Source organism: Eubalaena glacialis, chromosome X (genome assembly GCF_028564815.1).
Source record: "Eubalaena glacialis isolate mEubGla1 chromosome X, mEubGla1.1.hap2.+ XY, whole genome shotgun sequence".
Classification (NCBI taxonomy): Eukaryota; Metazoa; Chordata; class Mammalia; order Artiodactyla; family Balaenidae; genus Eubalaena; species Eubalaena glacialis.
Genome location: NC_083736.1, coordinates 118059149 through 118077800, shown reverse-complemented (window position 1 = coordinate 118077800; position 18652 = coordinate 118059149). Strand labels below are relative to the sequence as shown.

The 18652-nt window shown below is 51.4% G+C and overlaps 1 protein-coding gene across 6 annotated transcripts in view; it reads right to left on the bottom strand.

Moving 5' to 3' along the window:
• BCORL1 (BCL6 corepressor like 1) overlaps positions 1–18652 on the bottom strand; it is a 59908-nt gene that overhangs the window by 17010 nt on the left and 24246 nt on the right. For 5 of the 6 annotated variants that reach the window (XM_061178841.1, XM_061178842.1, XM_061178845.1 and 2 more), the window contains 5 exons: positions 15346–18618; positions 10241–10406; positions 8890–8970; positions 6396–6785; positions 2799–3022 (listed from right to left, as the gene is read on the bottom strand). In XM_061178841.1, the coding sequence (XP_061034824.1) occupies positions 2799–3022; positions 6396–6785; positions 8890–8970; positions 10241–10406; positions 15346–18618 (4134 nt within the window). The remainder of the gene's footprint in view (positions 1–2798; positions 3023–6395; positions 6786–8889; positions 8971–10240; positions 10407–15345; positions 18619–18652) is intronic. The other variant, XM_061178844.1, reaches the window with a different exon arrangement.

Here is an 18652-nt window from a genome sequence, read left to right as displayed (position 1 = left end):
GCAGATCCTCCAGCCCCAGTCAAGCCTTCTGATGAATGGAGCCCTGACTGACACCATGACTGCAACTTTACGCACGGGAGACCCCAAGCCAGACACAGCGAAGCTGCTCCTGAATTCCCGACCCCCAGAAAGTGTACGAGATAATACATGTTTATTGTTGGGTTAAGCTGCTAAATCTTAGGGTAGTTTGTTGCACTGCAATAGATAACTAATACATCCCACTTACCCAAGTCCCTTAGAGCATCAAGGTCTCACTTAAATCCTGTGTCTTCTACAACATTCTACAACACTCTGGTCCCCACTGCCCTCTTTCTCTGCAACACCCAGAACACCTAGTCTGAATCACATAATCCAATGCCTTATGTCTGACTGTCAATTTCCTCCCGTTGTTTCACGGACAAGTCTGGCCTCTCCTGCTACGTTTGAAGCTCCCCGGGGTCAGGGTTCACATTGTCATCTTCTCTTTTGTTCCTTACAACACTGAACTCGGGGTTGGGCACATCACTGCAACAAGCATTTGTTGACTTGATCCAAGGCAGCTATATGTAGAGCCCTGGGCAGCCAGAAGAGTTGCCTAGAAAGACACGAAGCCAGGAAAGGAATGGCAGCAGGGAAAAGACAAGGTCCCAGGGCATTTGTTTCCTCTGGTAAATCCCAAGACAAGAGCTGCTATATGTCCACATCCCAAAAGGGCAGAGAGGTACGATAGCTAGCAGGAAGGCACCGGCTATGAGTGTAGAATGCTGCTTTATTGCCGGGAGGATAGAGGTGTATTATGGTGATACTGGAGGACGCTGGGTAAAGTACCCAGGTTTTTGCTAAGCCAAGCCAGGAGCCAAAGGGTGACTCTCTTTCTCGGGGCCAGAGCTGCCAGAGACAAGGGAGGCTGCCTGAGGGAGGAGCAAGAGCAAATGGGGACCACCTCCCCCTCCCCCCTTCCTCCCTGGCTCGGAACCCCTGTGGGAAGAAGCCTTTGGCCGATGCCCCAGCCTTAGTGTTGCACGTGCGTCCCCCGCCCTCCCACCACCTTGCTTCCCACTACAAAGCACCGTGCCATGGGGGCAACTGGAGCAGGTGGTGGTGACTAGGAGAGAAAGAAAGGCGGGAGGGAGAAAGGGAGGCCCTGTGAAGGGAGAAAACCTCTCTGGGAGAACAAGTCAGTGGACACACCGCCAGGCAGAACAACCAGACAGAAGCTGGTCACCTTTGTGTGGGACGGGGCCATCTGAGTGTGTGGGGAAGAGCAGGGGAGGGGGACGCCCACCTTTCGCCAGAGCTGCGCAGGGTTGCAGTGTCTCCCTGCCCAGCTGCCCCCTCCCCCAGTGTCTCCCGGATAGACAGAAGCCACCCATTCACAGGGTGGAGACATAGGCAAAGAGTGGGGGGCGTGCGCCAGGGGCAGCCAGGCCGGCCTCACACCCCAAGTCTCTCACTCGGGTCACCGAGTAACCTCGAACAAGTCCACTAACCTCCCCAAGCCTCAGTTTCCTCACCATAGAATGAGGACAGCTACTGTGGGAATTAAGAGCGATCACGCAAGCAGAGCACCCGGCACAGACCAGACTTCCCCTCTCCTGCCTAGGCCCCCTCTGGGGGTCGCAGGGAACTGGCACTGCTACCTTGCCTCTCCGAGCCTCTGTCTCCTCATTCTTACCTCGGCCTGAAGCTCGAGGATGTACACCAGCCTCAGAGAGAGCACTTTACTGTTCTCAAAGCCCTTCACATCCGTTGCCTCCTTTCTTCCCCCAAGCACCCTCTTGAGATGGAAAGGACATGAAGTATCATCTCCATTTTTAAAGATGAAGAAATAGGCTTGAGTACTTTGTTTGAGCTGGAACCAGATTCCAGAACGAGGAAGGGGAAAGGAGGGGGGACTCAAGCACTTGGGTCTCCTACCTTTTGCCAGTGCCACACAGGGATCCCTGCTCTGGAGCTGGAAAGAACCGTAAGGATCACAACCACCAAAACAAGCCCAATATGACCTTTTTTTTGGTTGTCAAGACAAACACATATTACAGGTAAACATTTGAACCTGAACCTCACTTCTCTCAAATGTACAGCTCACCCAGGATAAGGACGGTGTAATTTTTTTTGAATTGTGCAATGCGGAACTCAACACCAGTGCCATGAACATCAGACCCAAAAGAGATGTCAATTTTGAACAGGGGTTCTAGAACGCTTGCCTGGCTATTGATTGGTGAGTGCCCACTTACCTGCTCCTCTGCTTCCATGAGAAGCAAAGGAACTGAGGAGTGGGGTTGGGGAAGTACAGCTATGACCGGCCCAAGTGGAAGAATTCCTTCAGCCCCACCCTTAGGCAACCTTGGCCTGGACATCAACATCCTTGCTTCTGTAAGTTGTTTTCTACCTTGATTGACTCAGAAAGCTCCCTGATTGGTTTCCAGTGAGTTAAGCCCATACAAAAGCTTCTTGATTGGATGTTAACAAGCTATTCAGGGTAACATCCTGCCATATTCTTTAGCTCTTCCCTAACTCAGAGGAAATTCAAGGATTGTCAAGGAAAAGCCATCATGGGCCAAACCCCATAGTTTGCAGATGCTTCTTGTTAGCTCTAACTTTAGTTCCCATTCTTCAAATCCACACCCCAACCCTTCTAGAACTAGTTTAAAATATTTTAATAAATATGGGTTAATTTGATCTCCCCCCCACCCCACCCCGTGTACTCACTCACTCAGAAGACTGTTGACTGAGGAACCTGCCTGGAAAATGTGCCAACCTAGCCCAGCCCCGGCCGCCACAGTGCCCCTCCTCTACAGCTCCCCTGGCTGGTAATGTACCTTTGCCTCTTCTGAGACCGTCGTCATGTGCTTGGTCTTGCACTTTCGTTTTCCTGATGGCTTTTCTGAATTTTCAAGGCAGGCTGGCTCCTCTAGGTTATTTGGGAGGAAACCATTTGGTGAATCTGAAATCCCCTGGGCTTTGTTGGGCAAGAGAAGGTTCCTGTTCCTGAGGTGGTGCTCCGAACTTTGGGAGGAAGTCTTCTGCTTACGGGCCTTTAAATCTGAAGGCAAGAAACAGGAAAGAATGGATGTCAGGGAAATGGAACACAGAAAAGCAACGCCTTCCTCTAAGCTGAATCAGAGGACTTTGGGGATTAGAACCTCAGTACAAAGTTGTGTAACTATTCGCTACCCATATCTGGCACGGTGCTGACTATTCCACTAAATGCTTCTCGAATGGACACTGTGCTTCCGCATCAAAGTCCCTCTTCTACACGCAGGAGACAATTCCCAGCCCTGCTAGCAGGGGGTGGCCCATCTGGCTGTCCCCAAGATGAGGGCAATTTTAAAAGGATTTCCCCATAGCCCAGAGCAAATCAGAACTTTCTTTTCAGCTTTTCCCCACTTTGTCTTGTTTTCCACTCTATTATGAAAACAAATTTAGCAGCTCTGCTGAAGTGAAATATGAAGTATACTGGGGTGGGGAGTAAATGGTAGAAGGCTTCCTTCATAGCCTCAGCTCTACCCGCCTGACTGCCCTGTTGGTCTCTCTCCAAGCACACAAAGATCAAAGCCACAGAAACTCCCTGAAACCAGAAGCTGCCATGGGCCGACTTAACTGGTGGGCAATCACAGAAACCTGCTGCCCTCCGTGGCTGGAAATCAAGTCACTGGGACACACTGGGCAACATCTCTAATTCTAGCCATAGCTCACTGAACAGAGCACATTCCAGTTTCAAAAAGGCCTGCTGGGAACTCCATTACCAAGAGCCTCATCCCACAGGGTCAGTCCTAAACTCCAGAGGTAGGGGGACAGATTGAATTTATCCTTATCTCTTAGCATTAGTGTTACATGACTTGGCCACTAGCTGTGTGACTGCTGAGGGCAGGTCATAATCTCCCTGAGCCTCAGTTTCCATGTCTGTAAAATGGGAGCATATAACCCACATCACCCCTTTATAAAGTGTTATAAAGAATAAGGTATCATTATCGTATTACTTAAGTGTAAGCTCTTTAGGTAGGGCCATGCCCATGTGTTCTTTATCTCCCCCACAGGACTGGCCACCATGCCCAGTACACGGCAAAAGATCAGTATGTCTGTGAAGTGAGTGACTGCAGCCTCAGTTTCTCCAGGTTGTGAAACGAGGGGGTTGAGCAAGATCCAAGAGTTCTCAACTCGCCTCCCCTGACCTTTGCACGCGCTCTTACGTGTGAAATCACCAAGGGCAGATCCGGATGTAGGAACCATCATTACAGCATGAGGAATTGTCTGCAGGTTATGCACAGCTCTTAGAAGGCCAGCTGCCATACCACCCCTTCCTCCCAACTAGCTCCAACCCACTAGTGGGTCCCCACATCTGTCTAAGAACTGCTGTGCTGGATGGCTTCTAATGGCACTTCCAGCCAGCACGTTCTCAACCAGGCCTTTTGATGCAACAAGTTTGGGCTGAGGCAAAAGAGGAAGGAACAGTACCATGCCTTGTGAGGACCTCAGGAAACACAGGGAAGCCATATTACAGCATTCAATGCCACAGAAAAAGCAGCAGCCCCTTCCCTGTGTACTCAGGGCAGGGCAGGCTGTGGAGTTTATTCAACTGTAGTGGAGCAGCCTCACAGTAGCACAGAAAGGAACAGAGAGTGAAGGTAGCAGGTGTATGAGTGTCAATGGCTCTTCCTATCCCCTTCTGCAAATCAAGAAGAGAGAGACCCAAGCCAAGGACGAAAGGAAAGATCATGAGGCCCAGACAGGAGTAAAGTGACCTGTCTAGTTTGGTCTCTGCCTGACTCTCTGATGTCAACCTGAAAGAGGGTAGCAATAGGAGGGATCAGAGCTTTCGGAGAAAAGAGATGTTTGCCAGGCAATTCCTTCATGAAGAGTCACCATCAGATCTAGAGGAAGGTGACCAGACCACAGGCCAAAGCCAACAAACTCAACTCAAGACCCGTAGACATACACATGGAGGGAGAATGATCTACTTTCCAACAGCTGGAGCTGCCTCCACAACAAGCAGGATGCCTTGCTGAGTGGCGTTCCCATGCTCCTGGAGGTGGTTAAGTTGAGGCTACCTGTCAAGAGTGCTGTGGAGATCTCCGCATTGGGTGGAAAACTGGGCCAGGTAATCTCGAAGGTCCTTCTGGTTCCAAAAGCCGATAAGTTCCATAAGAAGCTTCCAAGCTTCTAGGAAACCAGATCTCATTAGAGAAGACTGGGTGATACAAAAGCTCCTCTTCATCCTAACACAAGTGGCTGAGGCCAACTGCTTGACAACTCATTCCTGACCAATCCATATGGCTATGGCAGAAAACTGGGAAAATCATCCCCACTCTCTCACACGGTTGATGAAAATTGGCTCAATCACTCTCTTAAGTGTAGGAATAGGTATTGTATATATCTCTACTTAAACAGAGCTGGAAATGAGGTTTAGCCTTCTTTGCATTATAGCAAACCCAGAATCTACTACCCACTCAGATGTGGTTATTCAGTTTTCACTAATATGGAGACTGCAGATATTTACCGGCAGCTCAGGATGAATACATTATAGGAGCCAATCAATTGTTGTTTCAAGGGCAGAGGTCAGAGGAAGAGAGTGAGAGACAGAGGTGTTCTCATTGAACCCAGAGATGTGCTTTTTGCTCATCTAGAAATCCACTATAGGAATGGGCCCGAAGAGCACTTAGCAGAACAAACTGATATTAGCCTTGGTGACAGTCTGTGCCTCCATGATTACATATTATAGCGTCTAACGTGGCCAAACAAAGCCTGGTGTTCTCTCCTTGGGCTGCCTGCTTTTCCAACAAAAATGATGCCTGCAGGTCCAACAAAAATGATGTCATCTGAAAGCTTCACTCTGCCTCTTAATAACCTTTGTGGCTTTAACCAAGAAAGCAAAGTTGTGCCCGCTTCTACTTGAAGTTCTTCTGTTGGGTTGAGGAAACCATTGTGCTTCTTTTTAGTTTAGGGGCTGGAGGCATCCCAGGAAAGGCAGCCAATACCCTCTTTCTTCTTGAAGCCAGGATTCTAGGAGAGAAAACCCAACCTCCCAAAAGACCCAACTCCCTCAAGCCAACCAGAGAACTCCCTGGTATTGAGTTGTCCCACACCAAGGACGTCACTGTGGCCTTGCCCACAGGTTCAGACTTTTATAAAAAATTGGAGAGCTCGGGGCCGCATGTCCTCAGCTCACCTGTAGGTCAGTCCAAAGTCATTCAATCTCAACCCCAAGCCAAGACCTCGGGACTGGAGTTGAGTGACCCCCTCTGGCAGCTGGAGCTCATAGCACCATGTTTCTCTGGGTGCAGAGGCCTTTGGCTGGCGTAGAGGAGGCAGAGGTGGGAACACCCAAGATGCCCGAGGGTCCCCAGAAGCCAGAGTCACTGTGGTTTGGGGACGGGGGACAGCAGCTCCCTGGGGCAGCAGCCCCTGGCCGGCCTTACCTGCTCTCCCTTTCCGCCGCTGCTCTTCTTCTTGTTCAGTCAGGTACTCCCCAGTCTGATATTTTCGGCTCTTCTGCCGTCTCCGTTTCTTCCTCTTCACCAGGCCCTCCTCCTCATCTTCCTCCTCCTCCTCGTTGGTGTCCCACATTTGCCGGGCAGCCTCTGTCCTCCAGGGCATCTCTCGGGCTCGCCACAGGTGCCTGCGGCCCTGGCTCAGCAGGGTCTTGTCCTGGGCATGGTGGCTGCGATACTGGGTGTCCCGTTGGGTCTTTCTCACCTTTCGACGCTTGGCCGGGGTGGGGGTCACCTCCTCTTCCTCCTCGGTGGGGAAGACTTCCTGGCTTCCCATGTCACTGTCTGCCATGCCAGCAAAGGAGCTACAGATGCTTCCTGTGGACGGGATGTACAGAGGACGGTCAGGTACCTCTTCAAAGGACCAAGAGTATGGTGTCGAAGCAAGTGCCCTGGATTAGGAGTTTGAAGGTGGGTTCGAGTTCAGGCTCTGCCAGTTATTGGCTGTATGCTCTCAGAAAGTTCCTTCACTTCTGTCTCCTCGTCTATAAAATGAGAATACTGTTCTCTGCCTTACTGACCTCACAGGACTGTTCTGAGGCTCAAATGAGATAATTCACCCTTAAGCGCTTTACAGAGTCCAATATGTTACACAGCTATCAAGTATCCAAACCACACACCCTTCCTCATCCACGCTGCCCTGCCACTTTCATTCATTCCACAAACTCTTACTTAGTGCTTATAAGGTGCTGAGACTTGTCTGAGGGGCAGGAAAGGGCCACAGGGTTTAGTAGAGGGTGAGGGAGGGCAGACTGACATGGCGCCCCCGCCCATGCTCACTATGTGACCCCCCCAATCTTGCTGACAGAGCCACCCTGGGCAAGCAGAGTTGTCACCAAAGAGTCTCAGGAAAAGTGAAGCAAGAAGGAGCCCCTTTCCTGTGACATAGCCTGCGTTAGTCCCGCCCAAATGCTCCTCAGCCAGGCCCTCTTCCCTTCCTTGACCCCACCTCCTATTGAGCAGCCAAGAGTCCAGGGGTGGAGCTTTCTCCCCAGCTCCACCCCCCGCCCCGCTGCAGCTGTTCCTCACCGTTGGGCAGGCACTTCCCCCTCCTCTCCCCACCACCCCAGGATGATGGGACCTTTACTACCCTCCTCTGCCACCCGGCCAAGAGGCCATTTTCCTCCCCACGCCTGCCTTCAATTCTGCTAACAACAAGCACAGTCCTAAATTGGCCCGGTTTAGTGATCCAGGAGATCTGACATCTTTCTCAGAAGCAGCTCTGAGATACCACCATCTTTCTCTCGAGGCCCGGCTATTAACTCGACAATCCCCAAACCCAACTGAGGTCAGCAGAAGAAAGAAATGGTTCGAGGGAATTCCCTGGTGGTCCAGCGGTTAGGACTCCGCGCTTTCACCGCCAAGGGCCCAGGTTCGACCCCTGGTTGGGGAACTAAGATTCCACAAGCCGCGCGGTGCAGCCAAAAAAACAAAGAAAAGGTTCGAGGCCAACAGAGTGGCAGTGGCTCTTGACCAAAGCTTCAAGTCAGTCAGACCCCTTAAAGACAGCAAATATCCAGCAAACTTTCCATTATACAGACTAGGCAGGGAACGAAGTGTTCTAGTTAATCTAATATTCTGGTTAACACGAATCACCATAGAGATCACACAGGGATCACCAATTTCCAAAGAATCAAATACACTACAATGTGTTTAACACTAAAATGGGAACGGCTGTAATGTAATCGTTCTTTGATGATTCAGAGGACACTTCAGGATTTTTCGAGGCCTCCAGGCTGTCATTACGAGCCCCAATTACCACCGCGCTCTCCATGTGCTGAGGTGCCCATTAATAGAATGTCAGATAACTGAGTTTACACTGTGCCCTGCTTCCCCATTCCATCCACTTTGCATGGAAATCTGGGTGAACTGGGGCAACCATTTCTAGCACTAAGTACCAACTTGGAGGCTAGCAGACAACAGTAGTAGCTATAAAGGGCTATCCTTTTCTAGACACTGGGGGTTGACCAATACAAGTTCAGGGGACCAGAGGTGATTCTGCTGGCCCGGACGACTCAGTGACCATTTCCAATTTGGATGATGCCTGGCACACAGTGCAAGAGGACAGAGGCCCAAAGGTTAAATGTCTGTGCCAGAGACTGGCCCCAAAAATCACGAGATGCCAAAGCCTGGAGTAGAACCAGTTTTCCTGAGTGGCACAGGCCTTTCCTCTTTCCACCACTGGCTGCCAACAAGAGATGTCAAATCTCTGTTATGAAAAGCTAAGTAAATCATCCTAAAATCGTGGGCAAAGACCCAGCTCCTACCCTGGGCTCTCTCGTCTCTGCAAGGAGCTGGGCATCTTGGCACGGTGAATCAAATTCCCAACTCTCCACCTGGGCCAATGGCAAAATCGCTCGACCAGACTTCTACCTCTCTGCAGAGAAGTGCCAAGATGGGCCTCAGCCTCAGAGTCACTCACCAGACTGACTGCGCGTCCGGGTGCTCAGGACCACGGGGATGAAGTCACGGAAACTGCTCTTTGCCTTCTTCTCCAAGGAACCTGGAGTGGTGTGTGGTTTCAGGGCAGAAGGCAGGAATATCACAATCAGAGTCTCAGGACAGGAAAGCCTCCCCCACCCTCCCAACCCAAGAGGCTCAAATGGAAAACTCAAGGGAGGGTTTGTGTTCTCCCTGCATTACATTTATTAATTCCCCTTATGCTGCTATCACCTACGTATCTCTTTTAGAGAAGGAGCTTTTCCCGGTGGTTTTTGAAAACTGGGAGTTGGGTCATTTTTGCTGACACCAAAAAAGGCAGTGCACGGCATCGATTCGCCAGCACGCCACAAAGTGGAAGGCCCGGTTGCCTGGACGACTGTGAGGCTGCTGCGCCTCCACAACGTTATAACTGAGCTGGAGCAGGTCCCAGAGAAGGGCAACCTCCATGAATCGTAGAGGATTGAGCAAGGCAGGAAGATGGGAGCAGGGAGCGGCGGACAGCGGAAAACTGCTATGTAAGAACAGACTAGAAAGAGGCAGGTCACTTCAGACAGGCAAGGCTATGAACACTGGCTACTATGGGCAGGAATACGCGGGCTTCTCTCTGCTGAGGGCGCCAAGGAACTATTAGTGGCAGAGCATACGGGTTACATACACACCTCCCCAACCCAAACATCCTGTGTGTCCCTAAATAATAAGGGTTTAGGACTCCTCCAACCCTGCTAGCTAGCTAGCTATTAATTTTTAACTTTTATAATGGGATCTTCCAAATATACCAAAGGTAGAGAAAACAGTGTAAATAACCCCCATTTGGTCTTAATCCTCATTAAACCCATTTCTTCTCTGAGCCTAGACCCACTGCAGGGTAATAGGTTGGCTACTCTGCTGTAGGACTGACTCTTGTCTGTCTGAAAAGCACCACTTCAGAGTGTGCCTTATTCTAGCAACCAGGGTGAGCAGCGTAAGCCCCCGACTCCCGTCTCCCTTCTCCCTCCGCTTAGATTTCAGAGGTGTCAATTATATCCTCCTCCTGGGACTTCCCTGCTGGTGCAGTGGCTAAGACTCCGTGCTTCCAATGCAGGGGGCCCAGGTTCAATCCCTGGTCAGGGAACTAGATCCCGCATGCTGCAACGAAGATCCCGTGTGCCGCAACTAAGACCCGGCACAGCCAAACAAACAAATAAATAAATAAATACTTTTTTCAAATTATATCTTTCTCCCACAGTGAGGAAGTCTCACTTTCCTGGTCAGTTTCAGAGCCCCTCCCCCCCCCACCCGCCATAGGGATCCCTCTGCAGCCCATCAAGAGGGCCAGGACCCACGGGGCCTACCTTCCTCGTGGCTATCGGCTCGTTTTCCTGGAGACTGGGACTCTGGCTTTGTTGGCTTCCGGTGCTTGTGCTTTACCCTGACTCCACTGTGCTCTTTTCCTGAATCTGGAGCCCCCCTGGGGCTTTTCTTGGTGGGTTCCTGGGGGTCACTAGGTGGCTTCCGGCACTGTGGAGAGGTGGAAAGAGTCAGGTCTGAGGTCAGTTTCACTTCTTAAGAAAGCTCTCTTAATGTTGAGCCCTGTGCCCTGATACTGACACACGGACACGAGCTGCCCAGGTGGAGGCTGGGGGAAGGGGCCGCCCGCTGCCTTCCACAGTGGGCTACAGAGGCTTTTTGGACTGAATCCAGTGCCCTAGCTAATCCCCATAGACATCCATACCCCATCATTTGAAACACGTCCACAGAGTCTGCATTCACAAGCCGAATAAACACCCAAAGTCATTTGAAAAGGTGCAAAGTCAGGCCCCATACTCTCTATATCCGAACAGCAATAGAGAGATGGACAGAAAACAAAAATGCCTCTTCTGCAAGTTGGATGACTACATTGTTCAAATAACTTCACTGTGAATAGTATTGACACCAACAACTGAAACTAATTCTCATATGGGCCAACTCAAGAAAAATTATCTATTTTCACGTGTAGATTAATACCAGAAAAAAGATTCAACTAAGGCAAGAAGAAAAGTCTACCACGGCAGCAATTCCAATCTCCCTGTACTTAGGAAAGACACCGAAAAGGCCCAGGCATTTTCAATAACGACCCTTTACACTCTGAGGCCCTTTCACCTTTTCCAAACACTCTCTCTAATATTCGATTTGTTCTTCCCAACAACCCAGAGAGAAAAAGCTAGTATCACACCCTTGAACAGACGAGGAAACTGAGCCTCCAAGATAAGAGGTTAAATGACTTGTCCAGGGTAACACAGCCCAAGGCGTCCACTTGCTCAGGGGCCGTCAGGGACTAGGCAAACCTGCAAGTTAGCTGCTCTGTGCCTGCAGTGAGAAAACGGCTGAGCTAGGACTAAGACCCAGGGCTCCTGGCACCCAGCCCGGGCCTCTTCACCTCAGCTCTCACTCCTCTTCTTCCTTACTTGTGTCCTCCACTGGTTTTGGTCATCCGCACTCATACCTACTGCCCGGCTCATGGGGTAGGCACAATGGTTGTGCTTACACATTGCAAGGACACTCTGAGCCTAACAGTCACATATTCTCACAAGCTTTGAGATCTCTCCATGCCACCCAACAAGAAATAGGGCAAGGTAGGGATTTCTGGTATTGTAGGATCCAGGGAGTGCAGAGTAAGCAAAACATTTTAACAATGACAGCGGGCCCTAGGAAGAAAGGAAGAGTTGTTTTCCCCCTAAGCAGACCCGCACGCCACATTCTAAAAAGTTATCATGGTCCAGCTCCAGCTAAGGGGATGGCAGATGTCTTACTGATGGAACATTTTTCCGGCGGGGGGGTGGAGGGGATATGACTCCATAGAGTCACCATTCCCCATCAAATTCCAGGGACTCCTGCTATCCCATGAACTCCTCCTGCTTCTTATTCAGCAGAGGGCTGAGCTGAAAATTCAGTTTCTCCCTTTACTTGCTGCCAGTTCCTATAAACCAAAGTGTTAGGAGAAAGAAAGAAATGGGAAGGAAAGAGGAATATGGGCAACTGCTGCTTAAAGTGTGACCTTGAGGTATGGCCACAGAACAACTACCTCAAGTCAGGCGGAATAAAGTTCAGTGCATGTCAATTTGAACATGTCGTATTTATTTCTGAATATCATTTTTAGCTGGCTCTTTCAAGTACAGATCATTAACTTTTACTTCCTAAGAGAGACAAAAACAAGTAAAACAGAACATCTAGAAGGGATCTGTGTCTGTATGTTCTGCAAGGGCAACACTCAGAGTAAAAATATATCGCACACTCCAACTTAGGCAAAAAGTTGCGAGGATGAAGAGACCATGTAAGATGAATGTTCTGGTTAACAGAGTTTTGAGGGGTTTTCCAAAGAATTTTCCAAAAGATGAGAAGACAACCAGCACCAGATGAAGCAGAACTTTCTTTGCTGACGATTCAGAAGGTCCTTCAGGATTCCGTGCGGCCTTGGGGCAGGTGGTGTAGGAGACAGGAGACTGATTCTTTTTTTAAAAAATTTTTTATTTAATTTTTTTATTGAGGTAACATTGGTTTATAACATTATATAAGTTTCATGTACATAACATTATATTCCTACTGCCGTATACACTACAGAGAGTATTCTGATTCTTGGCCATACCCTGAAAGGGGCTGCTTTGAATTGACCCCTGATCTTAGTTTTGCTTATCAATGGTTTCTTTCTCAGGAAAATGGAACATAAGAAAAGAAAGATCTAAGTTATTTGCTTTCCGGAAAAATGGACATTTACTAAATCATTACAGGCAGTTGCCAAGGGCTGCTTCAAGGCTCCTGATGCTGTGACTTTATTCTCTGCCCTCTGCATCTGTCAGTGGGCCCAGTGAACTGTTCATCTAATATAGGAAGGGGCAGTGCCTGCCTGTCAGCGAGTCACCTGCAAGACATAAGCTCCATGAGGGGCTATCCTATTTGTAATACTAATGATACCAACAGCAGCCACTAACACTTCCTGAGCACTTACTATGTGCCAGGCACTGTTCTAAGCATTTACACATATCACTTCATTTTATCTTTTTTTAACAATAGCTTTGTTGACATATAATTTACTGAGATATATCATACACTTATTTACGTTTATTATTCAACTGTTTTTAATACAACCACGGAAATGTGTAAGGATCATCACTATCTAGTTCTAGAACTTTTTCATCACCCCAAATAGAAACCCTGTACCCATTAAGCCGTCACTCTCCAATTCCTCATCCCCGCCAGCCTTAGGCAACTACTAATCTACTTTCTGTCTCTATCAATTTGCCCATTCTGGACATTTCACATCATCATTTCATTTAATCTTTACACAGCCCTATGAGTAAGTACTACCACTGTCTCATTGCATAGATGAGGAAACTGAGGGCGAGAGAGATGAAGTAACTTGACTGATATCACACAGCTAGGAAGAAGCAGAACCAGGATTCACACTCAGGCGCTGTGCCTGGCTCCAGAGAGCATACTCCTCACCAAAATGCTGTACTGCCCTCCTGAAGATGTATTCCCACCGCCTGGCAAGGACTGGCACATAGTAGACGCTCAACAAACACTTGCTAAATGGTCAGTGAAACAGCTATACATAAGCAGAGTGGAAGATAGTGTGGCATAGCTCAAGATGAACATGAACTTTATCTTTCTTTTTTTCTTTTAATTTTTTTAAATTGGGGTATAGTTGTTTTAGAACGTGAACTTCAGAGCCAATGAGACTGGAGCTTGAGTTCCACTTCTGTCATTTAGTAGCTGTGTAACTTTGGTAACAACGTACTCATTTTCTTATCTGTGAATTGGGTGTAGTGTTCACCTCATAGGGTTATTTGAAGGATTAAGTTAGATAACATATGTAGAAAGCACTGGGTATATAGTAGGAATTCAACAAATGGTAACAACTATAACGACATGAACTATTATTATTACCACCAAGAGCAGATTGCAGTTACCTGAGCAAATGCTAGACATATGCTCTACTGTGTAATGACCTATGTTCCTACTTGGCATGTCTCTGCCGTACTGAGGTGGTCATGGGGTCACTGAGAAAAACCCACCCAAACTCTACTCCCAGGGTTCTTAACCTGGAGTCCATGGGTGGGCTTTGGGGAGTGGGTTGGGTCCATGAGCCCCTTGAAATTATGGGCAAAATTCTGAGGTCATGTTTCGGGGAGCAGGGTTCACAGCTCTCATCAGCTTCCCAAAGTGCTCTATGGTCCAAAAAAGACTAAGAGCTTCTGCCACAAACAAATTCATAGTGCTCTGGCTAGAAATCTATTCAACATCCAATTTGAAGGCTTGTTAACATAACCTCAAATTGCTCCATATTTTGAATAAGCCCTATCCTCAACTGCTTCAAGAATCTCCTTGATCACTAGTGGCCTTCAGATCCTCTTTGGAGGGACACTGGATTCAGGCCAAGTCCTCTTAGCCCACCTTTTTGCCTAGAACCCTGCCATCATCCTTAGCCTATTAAGAACCCAGACCCAGATGCCCATCTGCCTTGGACACCAAATTCCCAATGGGCTGAAACCCACAGCTGCCACCCCAAGCATTAGGGGAATAGGAAACTGGTGGATAAGCCCAGAAGCTGAATTGGCTCAAGCCCCACAAAACTCCAAGCAAATCCTGAGCAGGCTTACCCCGGTGGTGCAGAGAACAACCTTGTCAAAGGCCCCTTGCCTCCCAGGACCCTAAGCTCTCAAGGCCAGCAGTCATCTTAGAAAAGGAAAAGGAAGAATGGCCATGCAAGGAAGGGCCTGTTATTAATTGATTTCCCTCCCCATATCGTATGGTATTCTTCCACTTTCCAACCTCATCTGGGACAATGGCTTTCCTAGCCTCAGGGACCGAATCATTTCCCACATCTACAAAATAGTAGCCCACCCCCCCCACGCTAAAACACCATATATGGAGAATGTTACTTGGTAAGGGTCATGATTCACTTTACACAAGCCTTCCAATCAGCTCAGTTCACAGAGCTACTCAAGAACACTGCACGAGGGCTTCCCTGATGGCACAGTGGTTAAGAATCTGCCTGCCAATGCAGGGCACACGGGTTCGAGCCCTGGTCCGGGAAGATCCCACATGCCGCGGAGCAACTAAGCCCGTGCGCCACAACTACTGAGCCTGCGCTCTAGAGCTCGCGAGCCACAACTACTGAAGCCCACGTGCCACAACTACTGAAGCCCACGCACCTAGAGCCTGTGCTTCACAACAAGAGAAGCCCCCGCAATGAGAAGCCTGCGCACTGCAACGAAGAGTATCCCCCGCTTGCTGCAACTAGAGAAAGCCCACGCACAGCAACGAAGACCCAACGGAGCCATAAATAAATAAATAAATAGATAGATAGATAGATAAATAAATAAATAAAATTAAAGAACACTGCACGAGGTTGACGTCTGCAGGACAAAGCAGACCACTGGTGTCTCGGCCCGGCCCTCAACCTCAGCCCAGCACTCACCTTGGGTCCATGGGAACTCCGGACCATAAGCTTGGCTTGTGGCTGCTGCTCCTCACCATCCTTCTCTTTGCCACACTTCATTTTCTTGGGCGGCAGAGATTCGGTCACCCCATCGGTCACCACCGAGTCTGGCTGCCACTTGTTCTTGCAAGGAAAGACACCTACACTTTCCTGTTTCACTCGAGCCTGCCCGGCCTTACTCCGCACTTCAGCTTGGCCCCTCTGGGTAGCTGCTGGGAGGCCATCAGCCCGGAAGCAGGTGGCTAAATTGAAGACCACATCACCATCCACCTTCTCCATTTTCACCCGCCCCAGGTCCACCTGGCTTCCGAGCTGTGAAAGGTCTGTGCTGGAGGCCCTCTTGCCGCTCGGGACCACGTCCAAGATGAGTTCCTTGGGGTGGCTGTCATGAGGTAGCAAAGGCAGCTCGGGCATCTTGTGCAGGTTCTGGGGTGTGGCCAGGACCAGCTCATGGGACATATAGGTGGCCAGCACTTGGTTCTTAGGCTTCGTGTCTCCTGCCAGCTTCAGGCCGCAAGCCCCCTGGGGGCCTTCCAGCTTAGGAGTGCTGTCGGGGCAGAGGTGGCTCTCTGATTCCTCAGGCCCCTGATTCACTCTCAGGTCCCCACTGCTAGGCTGCACAGACAGTGCCAGGGTCCCTGTCTGAGGGCTGAGCGTCAGGAGGACAGGGTTCACTTGTTCCTCGTAAGGCTTGGCAGCAATCCGGCAAGTTTTGTTCTTTGTGCCCGTGTCCTGCTCTGGAGCAAAGGGGCCCCCGGGCCGTGGCTGCCCCTCGGGAAGTCCATGCACAGCCTCACTAGGGCCAAGGGACGGCACACCAGAAAACTCAGAAACGACGTTGGTGGGCCTGATAGGCACCCCCTGGCTGGGGGTCAGCTGCCCGGCACTGGAAATGCCGATGGAAAGCAGAGACGCCTGGTGGTATGGTGACCAGCCAACAGGCAGGACCTGGGTGCTGGTGGGTTTCCCGTTGACTGAACACCGTGGGTAAATATTTGCTGGCCCCGTGGGCTTCCAGAGGGAGAGCTCCTTGGTTTGGCAGCCCGGCAGCCCAGGGGCGATGCGGGCTGGGGTGTAACGCTTGACTGTGCTTGGCTGTCCCTCAGTCCCAGCCTGGCTGCCCTTCTTGCCACAGGGGGCACCAGTGCTCTTGGGCTCTCCTTGATCGATGATGGAGATGGGCTCCTGCTTGGGGAGATGGCGGGGGTCTCGGTTGAGGCCCAGGTTGGGGTCTTTGTTCAGCAGGAGGGATGCAGGCACTGGGTTGGCCACTCCCACGTAGGTGCCGGGAATGGTGCTGATCAGCGCAGTGGAGTTCTTCACCCAGGTGCTTGGGTCCCCGTTCCTCACGATCTCAGGAAAGATGACGAAGGGCGAGGAAGTGGAGCCCAGGCATGAGGTGACATTGCTGCCGGCAGCCTGGGTTGTGCGCTGGGACCTAGACAGGACCGTGGAGAGGAGGGCCTTGCTGCTGGTGTGCACGGGGGTCAACACGGGCATGGGAGGCGTCTTGCGTTGGTTCGGCAACGGGAGCTTCTGCCGGTTGGACTTGGAGGAGAGGTCCAGGGGCATCTCGCTGCACTCGGGCGGAGAGGCCATCTCTCGCTCCAGCTGTGGAGGTGACTTGAGGGGAGAGAAAGTGACGGAAGTCCCTTCTGTTTGTTGCTCGTTGCCACCTGGCATCTTGGCAGGATGCGGTGGGGCTGAGCTCACGCTGGGGGCTGGCAGCAGAGGCTGTGGTGGTGGAAGCACCTTGGCAGAAGCAGTGGAGAGAGAAGTATCTGCCAAAGGCCCGGGGACCCCATCGGGTGCCGGCTGGGTGCTGGTGCTGCTGGACGGGGAAGCGCAGGGGAGCCTGTTCACCTCCAGAGAGACCAGCTTGGACTCCGAAGTCAGAGGCCGGGCCACAGAAAATGCATATGGGTAAGACCGCAGCTCTGGGGAGGCCAGCACCCCAGGGAGACACCTGTCCTGCAGGTAGGATGGCAGGACAGGGAGTGTAAGGGTGGAGGAGACTCCCAGGGTGGTTGGCAGTGTGGCCACGCTGAGTGGCTGCCCACAACTTGGAGGCGGGATATAGACCAGCGGCTGGCTCGGGGTCAGCACTGTCCCTGGCTGAAAGGACAGGGGGACTTTTTGCATAGCTGGTGCCTGAGCTGCAGGAAAACACACTCGACTCAAACTAAAGGACGCCGGGATGGGTGCAGAGGTGGGAATGGCAGTGGGCGTGGCAGCCGGCATGGGCGTGGGGGCTGGAGTGAAGATTGGGGCTGGGGTGGGTGCAGGCACCGGCGTGGGAGCAAAGGCAGGGATGAGGGTGGGGGTAGAAGGCGGGCCAGAGGACGGGGTCGGGGTGGGCATCGGCACCGACGGAGGGGCGGGAGCTGCCGGAGGCGTGGACGCCGGCATCGGAGCCAGAACTGGAGTAGGGACAGGTGCGAGGACCAGGGTCGGAGCCGAAGGGGGCACGGGAGCCTGGATCAGAGCCAAGGGAGGAGCTGAAACTGGGACTGAGATGGGGGTAGGGGCCGGAGCCGACAGGGGGACGGGGCCCGACGGGGGAGCAGAAGCTGGCACGGGCACCAAGACTGAGGCCGAAACTGAAAGAGGGTTCGAATCGGAGATGAGTGTGGGCACTGATGGTGGTGCCGGAGCCAGAGCCGGGACTGGTGCTAAGGGAGGGGAAGGGGCCGGAACCGAAGTGGCAACCTGGACGGGAACGAGCCCGGAATGGGGCACTGGGGCGGGGACGGAGAGGGGGACCTGGAATGGGTCTGGAACAGATGGGGGGACAGAGGCTGAACTGGGAGCCGGGGGGCAGATGGGGGCTGGCAGCGGACTGAAGTTAGTGGTAACCAGAGGCAGGGTGCCCTCCACGGGGACGCCAGTTCCTAGAGTTGCCAAAATGAAAGTATTCTTCTCCCCGACACCCTGCCGAGAGTCCAAAGCCTTCGCCCCAGCTGGCGAGCAGTCCACCTGTTTGCTCATTTGGGTGCTGAGGGGAGTCCAGGAGCAGTCCGCCGTGCCGTTGCTGGCCTCCAGGCCGTCGGAAGTGGGAAGCTTGAGCCCCTCTCCCGGGCTGCTCAGTGACACCAAGGGGCCCCCTGCCTCTGCCACACTCCCAGCATAGTCCATTTTCGGCTGGGCGTCGTCAGGCCTGTCTTCTGACTTGTGCCCAAGTTTTTCTGTTGCACTGCCATCTGGGTCTGCCCCCCGGGCATTGCTGCCACTTCCAACTGCCGTGAGCTCCACCTGCAACGACAGAGCAGCGTGCCCATCTTAGCGA